The sequence below is a fragment of the Ursus arctos genome, unplaced genomic scaffold, assembly GCF_023065955.2.
Source record: "Ursus arctos isolate Adak ecotype North America unplaced genomic scaffold, UrsArc2.0 scaffold_24, whole genome shotgun sequence".
NCBI lineage: Eukaryota > Metazoa > Chordata > Mammalia > Carnivora > Ursidae > Ursus > Ursus arctos.
Window position 1 is genome coordinate 34,943,934 of NW_026622919.1, and position 22,191 is coordinate 34,966,124.

Here is a 22,191-nt window from a genome sequence, read left to right on the forward strand (position 1 = left end):
GAGTCACATGATCTCTACCGACTGAGCCAGCCAGGCGCCCCCCAGTAGAGTTTTTTTGGTTAGAGTTTTATAACATGCATATTGTCATACAGCCTCTTCTAGTATAATGAACAGAAAGGGCTACCTCCTGTGAATTCTCTTTGGTATAATTTGGTCCGTATAAGGTCATATAGTTGTTCAGCTCCTTTCATCAGAGGATCTCAAAGCACTTTGTACAGAAATACCCCTTTTTTTTTTCTGTTGGTGAGAAATGGAAGTGATATCATTTAAATTTCTATAACACCATGACTTGAAGATCTAAGGATCAAACTTGTTATGTACTCAGATGTACTCCTTCATTTAAAGATGGGTGAAATGAAAGACTGGATCTAGTGAATAGAGATGATGTGGAATTCTGGAAGCCTTTTCTGACTCAGAAAACCAGTGCTAATGAGCGATGGTGGTGCGAGGCATGGCATCTGGGTGTTGTACCAGTACTGTGCTTACTACCTCCTAGTAATGATTGAGATGTACTTAGAGGAGGAAAATGGGGTACTCAGGTCCTCCTTCTCGTCTATCTGGAGTCATGTTTAAGGGTTAGTATATTGCTCAAGGGCACAAGCGTGTCTCCTCTTTTTTGGAACTATGATGTAAATGTTGAACTGTTATTTACAATGTGCTGTGATGAGACTTTTCTCCTGTAATATTAAGAAAAAGAGGGAAATACATTTGTGATTAGTGTGTGCCTATGAATTGTTCTCCAGTCCACTCTGGAGTCAGATGTGATCAGTTCTGGAGTTTGTTAACTCATGGAATGTGTTTCCTTTTCTTGGTTATTAGTTACTAATGTCGCTGCCTGTTTGTTTCCGGCTTTATTTAGGTTTCATGTCCTCAGCAAGCTACTGAGCTTCATGGCACCTATTGACCACACTACAATGAATGATGATGCCAGGTGAGTAATAGATTAATTATGTGTCTCAAATGGCTTCATGACAGCCTGATATTGACCTGTTCTACAGCCTGTCGCCCTCTCCATTTCTTCTTATCAGTTAACCATTTGTCATTGGCATCATAGCAAGGGTCCTTGTCACATTTCTTCACCCCATAATTACTGTGGAACCAAACCAAAATTTCCGTAAATATGAATGCTGCCTCTGGTCGTTTTTTTGTTTGTTTTTGCTCTTTTGGTTTTAACTTTAGCCACCTGCTTAGGACATCTAGGCTTTTCTCTAGGACAGAAAGGTGGGTCAGGACAGCACATGCACTTGCTTTATGCGGCTGGGGGTTTTGTGTATATGCTCTCCTTTTTAGAATGTCTCTAGAGACTGCTCTAGAGATGTGCATTATGTTGTGTTTGTTCAGGCTGCTGTTGAGGATTTTTTTTTTTTTTTTTGTATTTTACAAAAGAAGTACATGCTCATTTTATAAACAGAAACAAGATAGAAATGTATGCAAAAAATCTGTCCTCAATATTGCAATTAATAGATAGCCATTTTTAAAGACTGATTGCTTCTATATTAGCTAGGATTCTGCTACATTGTAATATTTTTATATTACTTATTTAGCCAGTTGCTTCGCTTTCATTTGTTTGCCATTCATTTATTCATTTATATCAGTATGAACTCATGCTTTCCTATTTTATTCAATGAATTATAACCAATTACTGTCATTAATTTTTATTTGAAATTGTGCCACATTGATGGAAGCCCTTTCGAGCTGGCTCTTGTCCTTTTGAGATGACCCCATTCCTTGAGTATGTTCTTACTTTCTGGCACAGCAGGGTGTTCTAGGCTTGTCTTATACTTTCCCTGTTCCAGCCCTGGAGTCAGTCTTTCTCTGAGGAGTTCTGATTCTTTCTTGTGGATTGTGGTATTTAGAAACCAAGATCTGTGTGCTAAGGGTGTTCGTTGTCACCGGGTTTCACTGTTCCCAGGCGCTCTCAGTGGAGGGAGCTAGGAAATGTGCGCATGTAAATATATACACATTCAGGAGAGAGCCACTTGTAGCATCTCTGAATGTTTCCTTTCAGTCTTTTTAAAAAATTTTTCCTGTACGTTCTATTTATGTATGTCTGTATGTATTTTAATGTAATCTCTGTGCCCAACATGGGGCTCGAACTCATGACCGTGAGGTCAAGGGTCACGTGCTCCGCTGACTGAGCCAGCCAGGCACCCTCCTTTCAGTCGTTATGAGTTTCCTTTGAGAATGTTCTTGTTTTTCTTTAGAATATGACTAAAATTGTATTCTGTTGTGAATTTTTTCTCTTAAATATTTTGTATACTGTGAACATTTTCACGTCAGTCACATTCAAAAATTTTGAATGACTGTATAACATTTTTATATTGCTTATTTAGTCATTCCCTAATTGTTGGACATTTAAATGATTTTTAATTATTGTAAATAATGTTGTGATAGACATTTGTAAGCATAAATCTTTACCAAGTGAAATTATTGGTCCTAGGGTAAGCACATAAGGGTTTTGCCAGCTTTATATTTCAAAGTACACTTAACCTTTTTATTTGAGAATATTTCATTTGCTACTAAGCCTCATCAGATTTTCTATCCTGGCCTAAAAAGTAGTAGATCTGCAAGTTGAGGTGAACACAGTAATTACTTATTTTTTGTTTGCTTTTGTTCAGTACTTTGAGTACAAAAGAGCTTATGGAGGGTCCTGAGTACATTTGTACTCAAAACTTTGTGACTTCACGTCCTCTCCTGTGCTTTGCAAATGAATGCCTTTGTCTGGCTGGGGTTTTTTTGTTTATTTGTTTCCATTTATTTCTGGATCTACTCTGTTTTTTTGAAAGTACAGAGTAAATTGAGTGCAACTTGCAATCCCTGTCAAGACAACATGGGAGATTATATGAACAGGAAAGGAAGACTAGACGCTCAAAAACGAAAACAAACCCATTAAGGAAACATGATTACCGCAGGCATAAAGTGTGAAACTCAGCATAATATTAGTGGCGTCTTTTGAATACAGTATTACTACTAGATCATTTAGAAACAACTTTTTGTCCTTCGTAGTTGGGATTTTTCTTGAATCACCTAATATCCCAGGGGCACTTAGTTTTCCTGAATCTTATTTATTCACATAATTTCTGAGGGTTGCTACCAAATGCTAGCCAAAGATGATTTGAAAATCACTGTATTTAGGATTATGTTGGACTTGGTCTGCAAGAATCTTAAAACCTGCCTACACTCAGGGCGTGATCCCGGCGTTATGGGATCGAGCCCCATATCAGGCTCCTCCGCTATGAGCCTGCTTCTTCCTCTCCCACTCCTCCTGCTTGTGTTCCCTCTCTCGCTGGCTGTCTCTATCTCTGTTGAATAAATAAATAAAGTCTTAAAAAATAAATAAATAAAACCTGCCTACAGAGGCATAAGCAAATGAGTTTATTTTTTTGACAGAAAAATTTTAGGGGTAGCATGAAATTATTGGCAGTGGTTTTCCCTTCTCAGTGATATAAGGGCCAGCATCTCTTAGTCTTTCTCTTGTGGTCCCAAGATGGCGGCTGCAGTTTTAGCCATGAAACATGTTCACGGTAGGAAGAAGAGAGGAAAGAAGTGGTGTCAGATTTATCTGCTCTCTTTTATCAGAAAAGTAAAAGCTTCGCTAGAATCCCCTCCAAACGTCTCATATCTCATTAGTTAGAACTGTACTACCTGGCTACTTCAGGTGGGGCAGGCAGGGGAGAAGGGGTTGGGAATGTTTGTTGGGTAATAGTCCTTCTGGCATTCAGTGTTTCTGGGGGAGAAAAGGCTGTCCCTTGTGGACTGATTGCTTATTATCAGCATTGTTCTCCAGCTCGTTTAGCCCACTTAACAAGGAATTTAATAAAAGTCTTGTAGCTGGAGAACGGAGCATGTGTTTTTGCCACAGTGCACTCTATTCCCATTGTGTTTCGTAAGGAGAAGAGGCATTTATCCACATTACTGCTTGGGTTCCATAGTCTGAATAAGCCAGATTAACTGGGGGTAAAGGAACTGGGCATTAGCTCTCTCTGCTTCTAGTATCCAGATTCTCAGGGCAGAAGGAGGCAGTCATAGCTTGACCTATTTTGTTTTTCTTTGGGTAATACCATAACTGGTGACAGTCTGGCACTACACCTTTTTGTCTCCTGCTTTGTATACCACAAAATATCACTGAGGAATTGGACACGTTCGTAGTTGTTAGAATACCAATATCGGCGCATAATACTTTTCTTCAAATGAATAGTTTTGGGTTTGCTAAGTTACAGATCTGTCATTCTTGGTGTGCATGTATGAATAGAGAATTTTTTTATGATTTTGAGATAGAGAAGGACTTTGTAAGCATGATACCAAGGCCAGAAGCCAGAAGCCGTAGGGAAAAATATTAATAGATCTGACGACCTGAAAGTCACATTGAAAAAGACATCGAAAACAAAGTGATAAGTAAATGACAGACTGGCACGAAAAAGTTCAATATATGGCATTTTTCTTTACTATGTAAAATCGTAAAGAATTTTTACAAGTCTCTAAGAATCCCAGTAAAAATAACGGGCAAAGCATGTCAACAAGCAAACTTAGAAATCATTAAAAAAAAATCTCAAATAGCTAAAAAACAAAGACTGTCAACCTCATTAATCAAAGAAATGCAAATTAAAATGAGATTTCATTTTTTCCCCTATTAAATTATAAAACATTAAAAGTTTGGTAACCTCCTGTGTTGATGGTGTGGGGAAACAGACGCTTCCTTGTACCATTGTTGGGAATGTAATTGGCAAAATGATTTTGGAGGGCTGTTTGGCAATGTGTGTCAGAATTTTAAATGTATACTTATCTGATGACCCAGAAAAATCTACTTCTAGGAATTGACCTGAGGAAGTATAGCGAGTTGGCAGATATATTCGTATGAAGAATCTTTACATTGTGTGTCAACTGTACTTCAGTAAAATAAATAAGTAAATAAATATGATCTCGTGGGTTTTGAGATTGAGCTTGAGGGATTCTCTCCCTCTGGCCCTCTCCTCCACTTTCTCCCCCCCTTTCTCTCTCTCTCAAATAAATAAATCTTAAAAAACTATTTAAAAATAAATAAATAGGAAATACAGAACAAAACAGGAACCTTTGTTGCAACATGATTTATAATGGGGGAATAAACAACCTCAATGACCTTCAATAAGCAACTAGTTAAATAAATCACAGTAAGATCATTCAATGAAATTGTAAACGGCTGTTAAAGGATGAAGTGACATTGTATTAACAATGTTCAGCTACAAAATACTATATTATAATCCATCTTTTGAGTAAATAGGTATGTATGATAGGAAAAGAAAAGTGATACCTTTAAAAAAATTGATTATACTATCAAATTTCCAGGTTATTTTGTTAACTAGAAAAAGAAACCATGTTTGTAACATGATCCCCTTATGTTTTGAAAATAGAGATTCAACAGGCATATATGTATAGATATGTATGTATATGTTACAGTGGTTAGGGAAATGTCTAGGAAGACCACATATGCATCATAATATTGACACTGTTTACCTGTGGGGAAAGGAATGGCATGAAGGAAGGGCGGTGAGGGAAACTCAGTGTTTTGTTTTTTATGCTTCTGTTTTGATCCGGTCTTTTGCCATAAGAACGTATTCGTAGAAGTTACATTAAAAAAAAAAAGTTACATTAAAAAGTATGAATCTGAAATAATGGATATCAGACTCCACATACTTGTTGCTGGGTGGAGGGAGTAGAAAACGCATTTTACTTTCTAGTCTATGCATTTTCATAGTGTTCGAAATTTTTCTGCAGTAAGCTTATACTGCCTTTTATCAACAGAAAAAGAAAAGGACATTTTCGATTTGAAAATTATATATATAATATACAGAGGAAACGGGAAGGTGTTGATTATTTCTGTGTTGAAGTATGTGAATGAAAGATCTTTTCCTTATGGTTTCCACCGTAGGGACCATATGGATAAAACTGGCTTTTTAGTACCTGCCTAGGGTCTCTTCCCATTACCCTCTGCCCCCTTTTTAAATCATGGTAAAGTACACATACATTTTGTAGCACTTTTGATTTCTTATTCCCAGAAGCAGCTCCGCCTGTGGTTCCTACCTTAGCCAGGTCTGGAGAGAGAACCCTTTCTCTTTGTCCCTTGGTTCCAGTTTATTGTTCTACATGTGGCTAAATTCCCCCATGCTTGGGTTTTCGGGGGGAGAAGCGGGACAGAATCTGAGTGCCATTTACTCGTTCTTGAATCCCCAGTTTGAGCTACAATCATCCAATTTGAGCTAAAAAAAATTTGCGCCTGGTCAAATTGAATTGAAACTGGAACATAGTTCTCATTAAGGGAGAGGATAGAAGAGATCTTTAACACGGGGTATTAAAATACCCTTAGTGGAGAGAGAAGTGTTATCTTTAAAAGGATCTTTAAAAGGCAATGGCATCTTCATTTTGTTTCTCCTGTGATGTGGTCTGTGTAGTGTTATCTGTTTAGTTAATTTCTGCTGATACATATTCTTTTCTCATGCTAGGAATTTTCTTCAAGAGATCTTTTTTTTTTTTTTAAACCTTTTAAATGCAAAGTAGCCAGTTTGTGTCCCCCTGTTACGACATTTCCCTTTGGGGACATTTCTTTGTAGATAAACTTTGGGTACTAATTTCAATGCTTTTTATGTGCTTTCAGGTTGCCTGTGTTAGTGAAAGTCTCACGAAAGCCCTGATACTCTTTACGTGCTGGGCCAGTAGATCTTTACTGCATTAGGAGGCAGGCGCGTGGTTTCTGTTGCAGGCCCGCTGAACATCCCCAGTATTGAGAGAAAACCAAAGAAATGCCGCTTTGCCCGTGTGTTACGTGTTTGCATGCAAGGAAGGAAGTTACCAGAGCCTAACGATGATCGCTGACTTTGCCAAGCCCTTGGTACTCTTGGCGCGGGGCAGCTCAGCTCCAGAGCAACTGCCGTTTGCCCTTTGGGGTCATCTTTGCTAAGAGGGAAAGTATTGTGTGATACTGGAGAGACAGGGTTATCAGTGGGCTAAGGGAGAGAGAGGGCTGGGGTGGGGGGGTTTGCCTGTGTTTTTCAAAGACCCTCCGAGGCAGGATTTATAAAGAAGTGAATTCTTCCTCATTTGTCGACGTAGGTCAGATATAAAATGCTGGTGTGACAAATAGGAGAAGCAGATTCTGGGCAAGACCTCTGAGACAGGTCAAGCAAGATATGTTCCAAACCGGTGGCCACCGCCTCAGATTTGGGAAGGAAATCCACGTGCACCCGGCACTCCGTCTCGTGGCACACCCCTCCCCAGAGCATTTTGGCTGTGGGCCCGGCGAGGGTCTGCGTGGCCACTGGCGGCCTGGTGCGCTCCAAAGAAACGTCGTGTCCACCTCGCATGCGCTGCTGCTTCGGACAGCGGCTCTTACATAAATTCTGTTCGGGGACCATCGGTTTCGAGGTTAGCTTATTAAGTATTTTCCTGAGAAGCTGTGTTTCTTATTACAAAAATGATAGCAGTATTAACACTTTATAGGTACCCTATTCCTTTGCAAAGAACTTAAATTCTCAGTAGAAACAGTAAGAATTTCCATGTTAGCCCCCAGTTTTCTTCCCCACAGTAAAGAACCACTTTTCCCACTCCTTCTATGAAGCTGCTGGCGTTAAAAGAGAACGAAGAGAGGACCCTTTCATGATGACCACTAAACAGCAAGTACTTTACTGTTTTACATCTGGAGTTTTAGAAAGGAAATGTACAAAGGTAATCCAGCCTTGTAAAGTGCTTTGTCAACATCACTGCCCCGTTGTTCTTGAGGTGCCTTGGTATAATGGAATTCGTACAGGCAATTTATCTTCGGCTTGCCATTTTTGTGTGTGGGTCTGCACCCTAGACATGGGCACATTCTACCACTCTCCCGATGATGCTCTTTTCCCCCCAGTTGGTAACCCAGAGGTTACATAGGCCATTTTTTACTCCATCTGCCTACTTTACCCCTTTATGTAATAGAAATGTACACTGCATCATGGGGAAGTATTCTGGTAGTTTGCTTGGCATTTGAGAGCACATCAGCTAATAAGCCCAGAAGTACCCTCCACAGAGCGTGTGTGGTTGGTTAAAGACTTGCAAGCGAGAATGGTTAAGATACAGATGCTTTCTCTGAGGCTTCTTATCTCCTAAAAAGACACAGGTTATTCTGACAGGTGAAACAAGTCCGGGCAAATATGCAACATTGATCTAATCAGCAGGAACGAGAGCAATATTTTCCCTGGTGCTGCCTCTTACCAGCGTCATTAAAGGCTCCCATTACTCTTTTATTAGAGGTTCCCTCTCTTCCTTATCAGATTACAGAATGAACATAACTCACAGCAGTGATTTGATCTCTTGTTAAAGAGGATTACAGCTTTGCATTAACTCGGATTGACACAGTTTATAATTCGCTTGTTGATACTCGGGTGGGCGGCATCACACGTTTGACCCCCCAGCAGTGCTGAGGGAAAGGACCCCCATATATCATCATTAAAGATGGCGTCCAGCACAGAGATAGGAGGCGTGGGGCCTTCCTCCTCCGGTAATGTCAGAAAGGACAAAGGAAACATTCTCAAGTTCAAAGCTGAGACGTGGGCCGGAGTTTTAAAACTGGATTGAAAGCTGTGATTGTTTCTTCTGTTTTTCCTGATTTGCTGCTGTTCAGTCTTACACAGTTCTAGTGAATTTGCATTCTCAAATTGAAGCCTTGGTTCCAAGCAGGATGTAGAGTGATAAAAGCACATCTTCTAGAAAGAGATTGTGGATGTTGAACAGATAAATCTTTCCTCAGAATGGGGCTTCTTGACTATAGTTCTCATTCGGTTAAGTTCCTGTCATTTCTTCAAAGGATCGTGAATCCTTTTTTTCCCCCAAAGGGATCTTTCACATTCTTTAAAGTGGTTATAAATGTTTCTCTTAAGAACTTATTGTTTTTAAGTTCTGGCATTTTATTATTACTGTCTTTTAAAATATATTATCTTACAACATTGTATTAATCACAGCCAAGTATCCTGCAGGTGGATAGGCAATAGCTAAATGTTTTTCACCTAATTTAGATTAAGTCCTACATTTCCCACAATGATCGCTGAGCCAATGTTAGGTTGCTAAGATCTGTAGACCACTTCTGTTTCTAAGTGCATTCATCCTTTGCTCTGAGTTCTTCACCCTGAGCTACCCTGTTTCTGATGGGCAACGAAATGACACAGAGTAATAACATCATATTCCACTTACTGAGCATTTACTATGTACTAGACCCTGCATTAAGCCCTTCATGTACCTTTTCATTCAGTCCTTCGAAGAAACCACTGAAGTGGTTGACATTATCTGCCTTTTATGATAAGAATACTGAGGCATAGGGGTGCCTGGCTGGCTCAGCCAGTAGGGCGTGCCACTCTTGATCTTGGGATTGTGAGTTCGAGCCCCACATTGGGTGTGGAACCTACTTTAAAAAAAAAAAAGAAGGGGCACCTGGGTGGCTCAGTCTGTTTAGCATCTGCTTTTGGCTCAGGTTGTGATCCCGGGGCCCTGGGTTCAAGCCCCGAGTTGGGCTCCCTGCTTAGCTTCTGCTTCTCTCTCTTCCCTGCTTGTGCTCTCTGTCGCTGTCTCTGTCTCTCAAATAAATAAAATCTTTAAAAAAACAAAAAAGAACCCTGACGCATAGAGCTATTAAGTAACTGGCCCAAGTTAAACAGCAAGTAAGTAGTGGACCTGATCTGTGCATTTGGGAATGTGAATTCAAACCTGCTGCTGTTTCCAAGGCATCAGCAAGCTTTCAGAAATGTCTGGGAATGGCGCGCCAGAGGGAAGCTCCTTCTCCCCATCCTCAGTATACGTAGAAGAACCTTTCTCTCAATTAAACACTTGTTTGGGGGTGGGCGGGGGAGACTCTTTTGGATTAAAATGACTTTTTCTTTTCCTTTTTTTGTTTTAAAATAGAGGTGCTTTTTACACGGGAGGGGGGGTTGTCTAACACCTCATTCACATCTTAGTATGAATCACTGAATTTCCAGACCTGCTCTTATGCCCACACCATTCTTCTGGTTACAAAGACCCTGAACCTTATAATCAGCTTTGAAACCTCATTTAGAGTATCAGTCAGCTTGCCCTTACAGCTTGCCCGTATTCGGCTGCCTGTCACCTACTTTCCTTAGAGGTGGTATCTTCTTTTCCCCCTGTAATAAGAACAATACATGCGTATGGAAGAAAATTTGGAAAATACAGAAAAGACAAAGAAAAATTCATCTCTTATGTGCTATTGAGAGTTGACATTTATACTTTCATATGTTTTCTTACAGAATTTTTTTGTGTATGTGTTTTATAAAGATATATTTATATATATGTTTGAATCCCCTTTTTTGATGAACTTTGTTATAAGCATTTTAACAGCATTAAGTTTTTAAAAGACATTGTAATATGTAATATCCAATTATGAAATATTGTTTCTGATTATTTTTATTTCTCTTTAATACTGCAGTGAACGTATTTGTGCAGAAGTCTGTATTTTAAGTTTTGCTGTGTCTTTAGAATAGATTCTTGGAAGACTAATTCTTGGGTCAGAGGCATAACTTTTGAATGATTCTTGATTGGTCCGACTAATTTACATGCCGTTGCTCCCTTGCCAGCTGAGGCTTGTCATTACACCTTCGGTCATATGAAGGGTTATGTTTCGAAAGTATTTTCAATTTTGAAGTGCTGAAAGTTATTTTTTTATAAGTTTATAACAAGTGACAGACACTTTACTGATCTACGGGGTACTGGACACTGAACTAAGTAATGTTTATTTTCTCATTTAAGAGTAAATTTGAAGAGTCCGTGTATTTATTAATCATTCATATTTCTGCTTTATCCTTTAATTATTTTTCTTTTGAGTTTTAGTTTTTCTTTGCAATTTGTATGAATTCTATCTATTATGGTTATATACCATATTTCCTAATTTTTGCAGATTTTTTCCCATTTTGCTTGCCTGTTGATACATTTCAGTGGCCTCTACTGTCTGTCTCTGTCTCTTTTTAAGTCAGACCTTTCTTTATACTTCGCACATGGACTATTGCACCGGCAGTCCCTTAACCACCAGTCTGATCTAATCAGCTCTGTGTCTCGCCAGATGAGACCTTCCTAGAATACCGCTTCGAGCATGTGTTCCTTGTTGCCTGTAGAATTGAACCTGTGCTCTCGACCCTGCCCCTCAAGGCCTTGCTCCCTCTCTCCCCTCATCACGTTTGGGTATGTACACCTTGTGCTGTCCCCAGAACACCCCCCCACACACTTCTTGCACTCCTGTGTTTCCATTCTGCTCACCTAACCCAGGGCATCTCCTCACCCCTTCCTCACCTTGGTTGGGATGTTCAGAGCCCTCAACCAATACAGCCTTTCTGGGGAGACCTATGAGTCCCCTTTCCACACTGAGCTGGGGGCTCGCTCTTCCTTGAACCCCTACTTTATTTGTTCTTCTTTAATGCTCTTTATTACAGCTCACAAAAGCACTTGATATGGGGGTTTATCTTCTCGCTAAGAACGCTTAACTTATGGAGTGCCTGGCTGGCTCAGTCGGAGAGCATGCGACTCTTGATCTCAGGGTCGTGAGTTCGAGCTCCACATTGGGTATAAAGATCACTTAAATAAATAAACTTTAGGAAAAAAGAACAAGAATGCTTAACTTGTAAGTCAAAGTAGCGTGCATATGTGTACTGTAATCTCGTATTTGGTTTTGTATCAAAGTTTTATGCTCATACATTTGGAAAATATGTTTTGCTTCTAGTTTTATCTCGCCTTATTGCATAACATTTTTGTAGCACAAGTATTATTTGCAAAACCATATCATGTCCTTTCCACGTTGATGTCAGCCTCCCGAAGCTAGAGAACTAGCGCGGGAGGGCACCTGAGCGCGTTTTGCCCCGGCGCTCATGCGGCGCGACCCCAGAGGACGCTTCCCTTGGTGACTTCGTCTCCTTTTTTACGAAGCCAAAATAGTCCTTGCTTGTGAGAGTCTTGAGAATGAAATGTTCTTTTAAATTTTTTGTTTCTGAGGAGGACTATTTTAAACGTAATCTGTACAATTACCTAAACAAAGAAAATGTATGTTTTCACATGGGTAAATATCATTGTCCCTTTGCCTGCAGCACAAACATAGCCATTTCTGTGCAAACTGAAAAAAGTTGGCTGTAGGTCTCCTGTCTGAAATGCCTTTAAAGGCTTTCAGCTTATAAGTCTATTTACAATTTGCTGGTAAGACTATTTTTGCAAACAGTCCTATAAGACAGATGAACAGAAGTTTTTGCCTCTTTCACCGAAATCTCCAAATCTTCTAACTCCTTTAATATCCTTTCCCCAGCTCCCCAGCACCTCGTCCCTGTCTAGATCGCATGCTGCATTCGCCCCCTGGCCGCGCCCCTGAGGAGCTGTGGGTTCCGTCTCCGGGCAAAACATGGCACGCGAGCGCCATGTTCTTAGCTCTTGGCCATGTCGGAAGATGCCCGGAAATGAAGAGTCCAGCTCTGGGACTCCTCATTCCCAACCCTTTACTTAGAGAGTTTTTGAGGTCATTTTTATGGAGGATGAACCTTGGGAAAAGATCTTTCAAGAACACTCTTGTATTTCTGTCACTTCCAAGAGCGCACACTATAAACTTTGTATTCTGTAGGAGGTTTCCTCCTGTCCGTCTTGCCTGTGGGACCTACACTGGATTTGGTTTCTGGTGGCCCTCCTACAAATTATTGGTTACTGTGGAAATACGGAGAACATAGACAGGGCTCTGTGATGACCAGTTACAGCTTTAGGTCAGTTTTTTGGACTGCTTGCTGGATTTGTTTGATTTAAGAAGAAAACCGTGTGGAATGGATTCTGGATGTGCGTTAGCAAGGCGTAACAGTCCCTGGTTTACCTTTTGTTATTTTTAGTGTTGGTAGTAAGTGTCAAACCAAAAAAGGATATTTAGATAAAGGGCATTGCCTCATTGTACGTTGAGTTCAAGGTCCTGGGAAGCGCTGCATTTGTAATGGGAAGCTATTACTAACTACCCTGGAAATGAGGTCTTGAATGAGCCATAACCACACCTTGTGTTTTATCCATTGTCTCCCTCTGGGGAGCAGAACACTTTATAAACATTAACTCTTTTACCCTCTGGGCACCTCCACTTAAAAGGTAAATAAGACTGAAGGCTCTTTCTTCTCCAATATAGATGAAGCAGCATCAGCCCAGTGAGGGAAATTACTTGATCAGAGGCAGGGGAGGCGTTCGTGGCCTGAGGTGTTCGGAGTCCCAGTAGTGGGCCTGGACAGCGTGGTGGCCGCTGACACCCAGGAGACTGCCGCTCTGTGTGGTTCCCCTTTCCGCTTCTCAGCCTGGTGGGGGCTGGGCCTTTGTCTCACGTGGAATGTGAAATGCTGCAGAGACGCGCGATTGTTCTTCAGCGCTTTGTGCTCCTTTATAAGAAAGAAGAAATCGATACACGTTTTCTCCTACACGCACTTGGCAGCCCTCCGCCTCCTCGCCCACCGCCCAGTCCTACATGGGAGGCACAGCTAGGCCCCCGAACAGACTCCAGCGGCGGAGATGCAAACTCCTCGTTTTACACTTAGCCGTTGGGCTTTTTAAAACCCGCCTTCTAGCTGGCCAAGGTCATCAGACTGCTGGCTGCAGTGACTGGTCGGTGACCCAGGTTGGGGGAGATGCCCTGTTGCGGACACCCGGAGGCCACAGGGTCCCGGTCGCTACTCCTGGGGAGGGTTGACGTGGCAGATGTCTGGGACAAACCTTTTTTCTCAAATTTCCCATTTACAGGGAAGAGGAAGAAGTTCTTCGAAGGATACTACTAAAAACCAAAAAGATCGACAGAGGGAGGGCAGCATCAGTTTTCATTCTATCAGTTAATACAAGTGGACTGTCCAAGCCAGAGCTCTGTCTCAGGGTGTGTGTTATGTTCGAATCAGAAAATGTGCTGTCAATACCTGGAACTCTGGAGCTTCCTGCCGATAAGCAACTAAGTGTGGGATTTGAGTGACAAAGAATATGCTGCCATTATTAACAGATGGGAGTTGAGGTGACAGCCAGCGTAGCCTTGCAGGGCCCAGGGCACAGTGCCTAGGTGAGGGCATCGGACCCCGGCGGTGGAGATTGTTAGAGCTGAGAGCGTGGATGAGATTGGTGGGGGGGGCGGGGAAGAGGCAAGAGAGGAGGGCCAAGAACAGAGGCTAGGAGAAGGTCTATACTCCCGGCCAGGAGGAGTATGAAAAAGACAAAGAGGGAGGAGGAGCAAAGGACAACACAAGATCCTTGCACCCCAGTTGCACCCCAGGGCGGAGACTGTCAGGACTTAAGGGTCAGCAGCTAAGGAGCCTGGCCCCGAGGGCCTGCTGGTACCTTACGCCCCACCCTCAGGCCCGGCCACAGCAGGGTTGGTGCCTGGTGTTCGTGTGCCCTGTCGTCGCTGCTTTTGTTTGGAGTGGTCCTGGGCTTTCTTGTTAAACAAGTCCTCCAGCTGATTACCAGGAGTACTAGAAAGCCGTGCTGAAACTCTGTGGGTTGCCAGTAAACACCTTCACTAATTTCCATGTGTTCTGACCCCCAAAAGTAGGAGTTAAACTGGAGCTGAGAGACGCAGCACAGGCCGCCCCCCAGGCCCTGGGTCGCTGGGCAGCAGCCTTGATAGGGACACAAATGTAACTCGCGTGTCAGTCTCCCCTTCAGTGCGGTTGGAGGAAGTGATTCACGTCTAAGCAGTGAAGCATCCCCGGGCTTTTAACAGGAGCTGTTAGAGGGGCTGCTGTTTGAACAAGGAGCTTCATCTTCCTGAAGCCAGCAGTCACAAAACCGTAAACACAACACCGGCCAACTCTATTGCCAGGATCGTGGGGGCCTGACGTTAATATTAAACATCTCCAGCAAGGCAGAGAGCTCTGCGGCCCAGCCACAGAATAAAAATAAATAAAAATAAAGAGAAAACCCTGCTAAAAGCGGTGAGATGATTTGTCGTCTTTCCTGAGCGAGGCCATTTGTCTTCTCTCGCATCAAATCTGTTATAAAACAGTCAAACTGTGAAAGTGGAAATCATCCCAGGAATATGGAATATTAATGCACAGGGAAGGAGGCCACATCCCTTTTGTCTGGAGTGCCAGTGTCGTCCCCCCCACCCTTTGCCACCACTACCCTTTTTTTGCTAGTCCACCACGGTAAGTTATTTTTCTTTAAAAGAATTGGACTCAGAGCTAGCGGTAGGGGTAACAGAAGTTTCAAGTATTTTCCTTCCTTTGTTCAAGCGAAGTGAGTGTAGCTGACTTGAGGACCAGGAAGGAGCCCGAGTGAGGAACCAGCCCTGTGTAGATTCGGCCCCCGTTCCGTCTCTCCCCGGCCCTCTTCCCTCTCCTTCCTTTCCCGAGCCTTTCAGTTCCTTTGTTTGGGCCCTCAACCTGCTTCTGTGAACATTTATAAATCTCTAGTCTGTCTGATCTTTAGGAGACAGGCCAGAGGCCGCATGTCACCATCTGTAATTTAAAGCTGCAGAGCTAAAAGCATTTGCAGAGGTTTGAAGGACCTAGTTCTGACCCGACCAAAAGAGCGAATTGGAACAGACCTTCTAGAGTCTCCTTCAAGCACGGGGAGGATGGTGATGAGGGCAGACACACTAGGTAATTTATGGGCCAGTTTGCTGGGAGCCACGCCACTGGACGAGTCCTTAGAACCGCGTCGTGTACTGCCACCTCGTGGCGGACTCGGGCGGCTGCCGATCAGCCCGCGGCTGCTTGGAGACTTGCCTTGTCTCCAGATTTAGGTAATTGTTGATGGATGTGGGCATCCTCCGAGTCCTGCTACTTGGCTAACTTGATCCTGTTAAGAAATAAGTCCTAGTTAAGAGAAGGTTGCTTTCTTTTCTTTTTATCTCATTTCTTGGGTGTGTGTGTTGAGGAGGGAGTTGGTATTGAATTGTGATGAGATTCTGGAAAGGAGCCTGTGATCCACTTTTTGTTGCTGGGGGATGTTGGGAGGAGAGCGAGGGAGAGGAATCCTAAATTTTCTACCGTCATGATTTCTGTATGTTGTCCTAAGAGCTGCCTGTGTGTGTCTCTTCACTTGGCTTGCGCCCCTGACAATCCAGTCTTGGAGACAGGTTCCAGCACGTGTCTGTGCCTCTGATGCCATTCCTGTGACGTGCTAGGGTGTACCCTGCACCACAGCCCCCAAAGAGCACAGGGCAATTGCTTGCCATTTGGATCGAAACATTTCCCGTTAGATCACGGAAGCATTTCTCACACACCTTTCTCTCACCTGTAAAGTCACTGATACAGAGTAAGAATGGCTCTCGGTCAGAGGAGGGAGAAGGAATGAAAGATTAAACGAAGGCACCATTTTGTGTCTCGTGTTTTGGGGAGCTGACCACAAAGCATTGAGAGGGTCGGGGTCCGGAGGATCGCTTTGTTTGGGGTCATTGGTATGTGTCTAGCAGGGATTGGCAAGATACCTCTTTCAGGCGCTATTAGGAAGAGAGCCGAAGCTCCGTGAAGGCAGGGAAGTGCTGAGCACAGCGGAGGGAAGAGAGCCGCGCTCGGCCCACTTTGACCTAGCGAGGCTGCACCCGGAGTGTCAGGATGGGCTTGGAGGGCGGAGGGCCTGACCGTCGGGATGCCCGGGCTTCGTCACAGCAGGAAGGAACGGTTGGTTTTCACCTAGCAGAGGGCAGATTTATTTAGGGAACGACTTCACATCATGGAAAGGCCACTGCAGGGAAGGGCAGCGCGCTGCGTTCCTCTGGGCTCTGGAGGGCCAGCCGGGGGCCCGGGGGCGGCACAGACCGGCGAGCGGGGTGCCACGAGCGGAGGAGCCCCTGCTGTCGTCGCGGCCTCGCAGTCTGCCACACAGCCTGACGCCGTGCACACAGGCGGTCTGATGGGTGTTGGGCATGGATCGTACGTTTGCGTTCCGTTTTGAGGTGGGGACCACATCTGATCGTGTTTCCAAGCTTCCGCAGCTCTAGTAAGCACCTGGCTTTCAGAACACTAACGCGGAACGGGGCAGGCATCAGGAACGTGGCTGGGGACTCTGCAGAGCACCGCTGTTACCCGCGACCCCGCGGGTCGGGGCGCATTTCTGTTCCACCTCTTCCTACACTGACCCCTGCGGATTCGGATCCGGTCGGGATTCCGCTGGTCGGAAGGAACCCTGCGTCTCTCTTCGCTTTGTGTGCGTCCTCATCTTTTTCTTCTTTGGTGGCCATGTAGGGGCTGGAGTGAAGCAGGCAGATGCTGCGTGCTTGTGTGGGGGCCGCGGCGTGCGCGGGGTGCTCAGGGAGAGGGAGTCGGTGCAAGGAAGGAAGGGCCACGGCGTGCTCGGGGTTGTGTCAGGTGTCTTTGGGAAGAGCCCCCCACACACCATGAAGCAACAAATGAACAATTTCGAATTAATCAAGGGCAAATTATGTGTATAATTTTAATCAGGAAAGCACAGTACTGTCTCCGCTGGCACATTTGGGGGACTGGCTCAGAACTGTGCCGAACACTTGCTCGGAGAAGGCCGTGTGCTTGGGGGGCCATGCCGGGTTCTCCAGGGAGCAGCGGCTGTGCTGCTTGCTTCCCACTCTGTGACCGCCCCTGGCCGCAGGGACAGGTGTGTAGAGCTCAGGGATGTCCCTGAAGCTTTGGGGCGTCCGAGACAAAGTAGGAGGAGGGCGGTGCTCGGGAGCACGGCCAGTGCGGTTCCTCCTGGACCCCGACGCTGCAGGCCGCTGACCTAGTGAACTGAAAGCCCCACACACGTCCTGTATGGTGTGATGGGCCCCTTTGTACCGACTGCCCCAGCAACACCGTGAAAGACACGGGTTTATGTTGCGGTCAGTGGGAAGTGCACGTGGAGAACCGAAAGGAACACATTGGGGTGCAAATACGCAGGTGCACCCCAGTCTTCTTACACACGCCTCCTGCTCCCGCCTCATGGAGGGCTGCTTCAGACCTCGCCCACCGCCCAAGTGATTGTACCCCACAGATCCCTCGACTGCGGTACTTTGAGTCTCTCCAGAAGAATCATGTCATAAATAAGCCGAATCCTAACACACACACACACACATTCTGTCTTTATGGAAAATGGCTGCTAATCCATGATCATTTTTTTTCCAGAAACAGGTTTTATGATAATATAGTAAAAATATTAAATTAGAAAATGCCTCACTAAGGGTTATAAAACCTTACTACACTAGAGATAGGTAATTATCCCCTCTACAGCCTAAATGACAGTTTAAAAGAAATAAAAATGTTAGTGCTCATTACTTGCTTTTGTAGGTTGCAATAAAGGGTAAGTTAAATTTTAATTCAAGGAAGGGCCCCTGCTATCGACCTTCTACCTTAGGTCCAAGTCTTGTTAATTACTCTGTAGGTTATTCTCCTGCATGATACGAACATTAATACATTTTCCACAGTGGACATTCCCACTGGCCATTGAGGCCGGGAGGGTGGGGGAAGGGTAACGGGGGAAGGTGTTTCAGCTCAGTGATTCAAATCTTGATTCTTGAAGTGATAGGGAGCAGGAATTATGTTTTTTTTTTTTTAACCAAGTTCATTATGCATAGCCTTAAGGGGACCTCAAGTATTAAACTGTACACTTACCCTAGAGAATCAGACGGAGACAAGGTTAACCTGAAGGATTGATAGTTGAGCTTCTCTGCATGGCTAAATCCCGGTTCGGAAAGATGCTGCAGGGGAAAATGTTCTGTGTGGCAGAAGGCAGTCTGACCCGCTGTCCCATGGTGCCTTTTTATTACCCAGTTTTATTTTTAGTTTTGTTTTCCTTGGGATGGGGAAAGGGATATGGACAGGTTCCTTTTTTTTGAAGATGCCTTTGCCTTCCCCTCAGCACTGGCGCCACGTCGTGTGCGTGTGTGCGTGTGGGGGAGACGCAGTGCTCCCCGGCCCTGAGTCTTCACACTGGGGTGTGCAGAGACTCCCCAAGGGGAAAGGACATACACATTTTTGGAGAATAGATTTCCAGATGTGTGTTCTTTCCCCGAGTGGGGCAGCTGGAGAATGCACCTGGGCCAGGGCCTCCGGTCTCGCCTGTCACAGTTGTCCCCCCACCTGCTGCGCAGCCCACCGAGCCCCTCCTCTCTCTGACGTGGAGGGTTCCCGCTCCTGGGCGCTGAGCAGGAGCGGGCCTCACGGCACGGATGCGGGGATTGAGAATGGAGGGCCCCAGCACTGGGGAACAAGGCCCTGTGGCTCGGAGGGGTCCAGGGCTCTATTTCCTACAGAGCTGCAGGACACCCTAATTGAGCTGTCAGCTGGCACATCATTAAAATCAGTTTTTGGTGGTAAATCACTGTGCGGTTTTGGGGGGTATGTAATTCAGAAGGAATCAAAAGGACTGGGGGACATTGCTGTAACAAAACTCCCCTGTCCCCGTGTGCTTGTTCACATGACGAGGTGTCTCTGCACTTGTGTTTGCAAAATCCGACAGACAGGAATGGCCTGGATGCTGAGCACTCTTTCATTCCGGCGATAAATACTGCTCACCACGGGTACGCGACAGGCCTCGTCCGTAGCATGAAGACATGCGGTTCCAGTAACGTTTTACACAGTTACGTGTATTAAATTTTCACCAAAATTATAATATGGTTTATTTTACTATTGTATATGTCGATTGTATTCTAATAATAATAATTGTGTAATAATACCACAATCCAGAAGTACTTTTTTAATTACTTAGAGCCTTATGGTGTCAAGAGATGAAAATATTTTCATTTCAACCGCTGAAATTTCAAAAAGTGTTTCAATTTACATACTTATTTTTTGTGGCCAAGAAGTATAATCGGGTGATCAATAAAAGACTTTCAAGCATAAAAGAATTAGGACAAAAATCTGTCGGGAAAAATCAAATGGAAATACAAGTTTAAAAAGGAGAGAAAGCTATAAAATTTCCAAGGTAAAGAGTATGTTTATGTGTTATTTAAATGAATGATGATGGGTATCAAGTCAGTATGGCACGTACATTCCATTGGGTGCTTTACAGAAGAAATGTACAAGTTTTATTCCAAAAGTTAGTATTCACAAGATCCTGGTAATTATGTCCTTTGTGACTATTAAATTTAGTGAGAAAAATTCCTGTTTGTGAGGGGGCTACGTGATTTTGTAGAACTGTTGCAGGAGGTGGGCAGGCAGACTCCGGCCCGGCCCCCACACCGCGTGGCCGCCTTGGCCCCCCGCCCGCCGCGTGGGCCACCGCAAGGAGCCTCTGCGGGGAACGGCGCGCTGGGGCCGCACTGAGCAGAGCCGTTGGCGCCGGGGGGCTTCGTCCTGGTGGTGCCCCGCTGGGGCTGAGAAACAGCAGAGGGGGGAACGGGAAAGTCCGTTCCAGGCCGTCGCCCTGTTCTTGGTCAGCGACAGTGAGACTGGAATGGGGGGGCAGGGGGGTTGAGATGCTGTGACGGTAGAGCCGGTCACTGAGGAGGGCCCGGGGCTGCAGTGACATCGGAGGTTTTAGATCGGAACCATCCCTTGCTCTTCGTGTGTGTGTGTCTCTCTCTCTCAAACTGTTGTAAGACCCCAGACCCCTCAGCCTTCCAAGTTGCTTTGCCACGAACAGCTGCATATGTTTGTCAGCTTTGTCCACCTGCGTGTGAAATGATGTTCTATCAAAACACGGGTTTCAGCATTTCACTCGTGCTCCCGACACGCGAACCCCGCTGCGGCCGGTCACCGGCGCGGGCGGGCTCCCGATGTCGCCGCGCCGAGCGGAGGCACTCGCCGTAATGACGGGGTCCGGGCAGCCGAGCAGGTCCTCTCGTCGGCCCGCGCAGCCTTAAAGCCATACTGTCCTTTTGTCCTGGTCGCCATCCCCTCCGTGCCGTGTCGTTTTGTGCGGGGAAGTGACCAGAGAGACTTGTACTTGTGGGCAAATAGGCCACCGCGAGATCCCGGGAGGCCTGCTCCGGCCGCTGTCCTCCGGGTGATGGAGCTGGTGATCTGGAAGCCACCGCCTCTGCAAGTGGGGCTTCGTGCCTCCCGTTTGCGTGCGGTCAGCAGCGCCCTCCACGCAGCCTGTGCCCGCGGGCTGGCCGGGGCGGGCGGGCAGGTGCCCGGCGGAGGAAGGACGGAGGGAGCGGAGCTGCGGGTGAGGCTGCGGCCCCTGTCTCCAGGCCTCGGAGCTGGTCGGTAGTTCAGTGCTGCTGCTGGCCTGTTCTTAGGCACAATCCCCGCGTAGTACTAGAGACCCCCGTTTCCTCGCCTGCGCCCCTCTGCCTGCCCTCTGCTCCCCAGCACAATAGGGTCAGGCTGCATTCCGGGCCACTGCGGCTTCTTCTTGAGGATTTTCCCTTTTTTAGAAGTTTTCATAGGCTACCTTTATTGCTGGACTTTCTAATGATAGTACGCTGTTGCTGGCCACCACCAGAGCAGAATGACATAGGACACAGACTCGTACGCTTTTGTGTTGAAGTCTTGTTACACCGAAATAGCTGTTTGAAGGGTGTGCTTTGGTGTTTTGTGCTGTTTGGAAAGTCAGATTTGTGGAAGTTGGCTCTCAGGTAACGAGGACACTTTTAAAAGCCATTTTCTTAGCCAGGATGGCAGGCTATCTTCAAGGGTTAGATCTTGAAGGTGTAAAACAGAGCAGACACAGCTTTCTTGTGGGGTCGTTCCCTGGCTGGCACGTGACTGTGGGCGCCCGGCCTCCCTCCGTGAGCGTTAGTGGCCCGACCTTCACGCAGAAGCAGCTGCGGGGCCCCCGCCTCTGCCGGCCGTGTTTCCTCCGTGGCTCAGCACCCGCCTCACATCTCCGCAGGGAGAACCTGTGCCCTGTGCACAGGGAACGTGTTTGGGAGCTCCAGTGACGAGGGCAGGAGAGAGTCCTACCTCACCCCTTTTCAGATTTCTGGGCCTTGGCAGAGGACTTTGGCCTGGTGGTGGTGTGTGTCGCATTTAACGGCAGAAACAGAGGTTGGAAGGGATACTTTATTTTCAGGGACCCAAGACCCTGGCATACTATCCTTTTCTAAATTTCGAAGCCCAGCTCTAGAAATAAATTAGCCGATCGAATTATTTATTAGATTGAAAATAGATAAAAGGGGCCACGGGAGTGGGGAAGAACCTTGGTTCTACCACCAAACGGCTGCACATGTGATAGTAATTGGAATCTTGTTGCCAGGTCATTTTCATTGTTTTTCAAGGACTGCCAAGTCTAAGAAAATGTATGAAAACTAAATCATATCCCCCTACATCCCATGTCTGATTGAATCCTCCTCGTCGTGTGGCGGTC

General features: G+C 45.3%; 1 protein-coding gene across 1 annotated transcript in view; it reads left to right on the forward strand.

Moving 5' to 3' along the window:
* Positions 1-22,191, forward strand: part of AATF (apoptosis antagonizing transcription factor) — a 99,581-nt gene that overhangs the window by 76,722 nt on the left and 668 nt on the right. Inside the window, exon 11 of the mRNA XM_026517543.4 lies at positions 860-931. Within this exon, the coding sequence (XP_026373328.1) occupies positions 860-931 (72 nt within the window). The remainder of the gene's footprint in view (positions 1-859; positions 932-22,191) is intronic.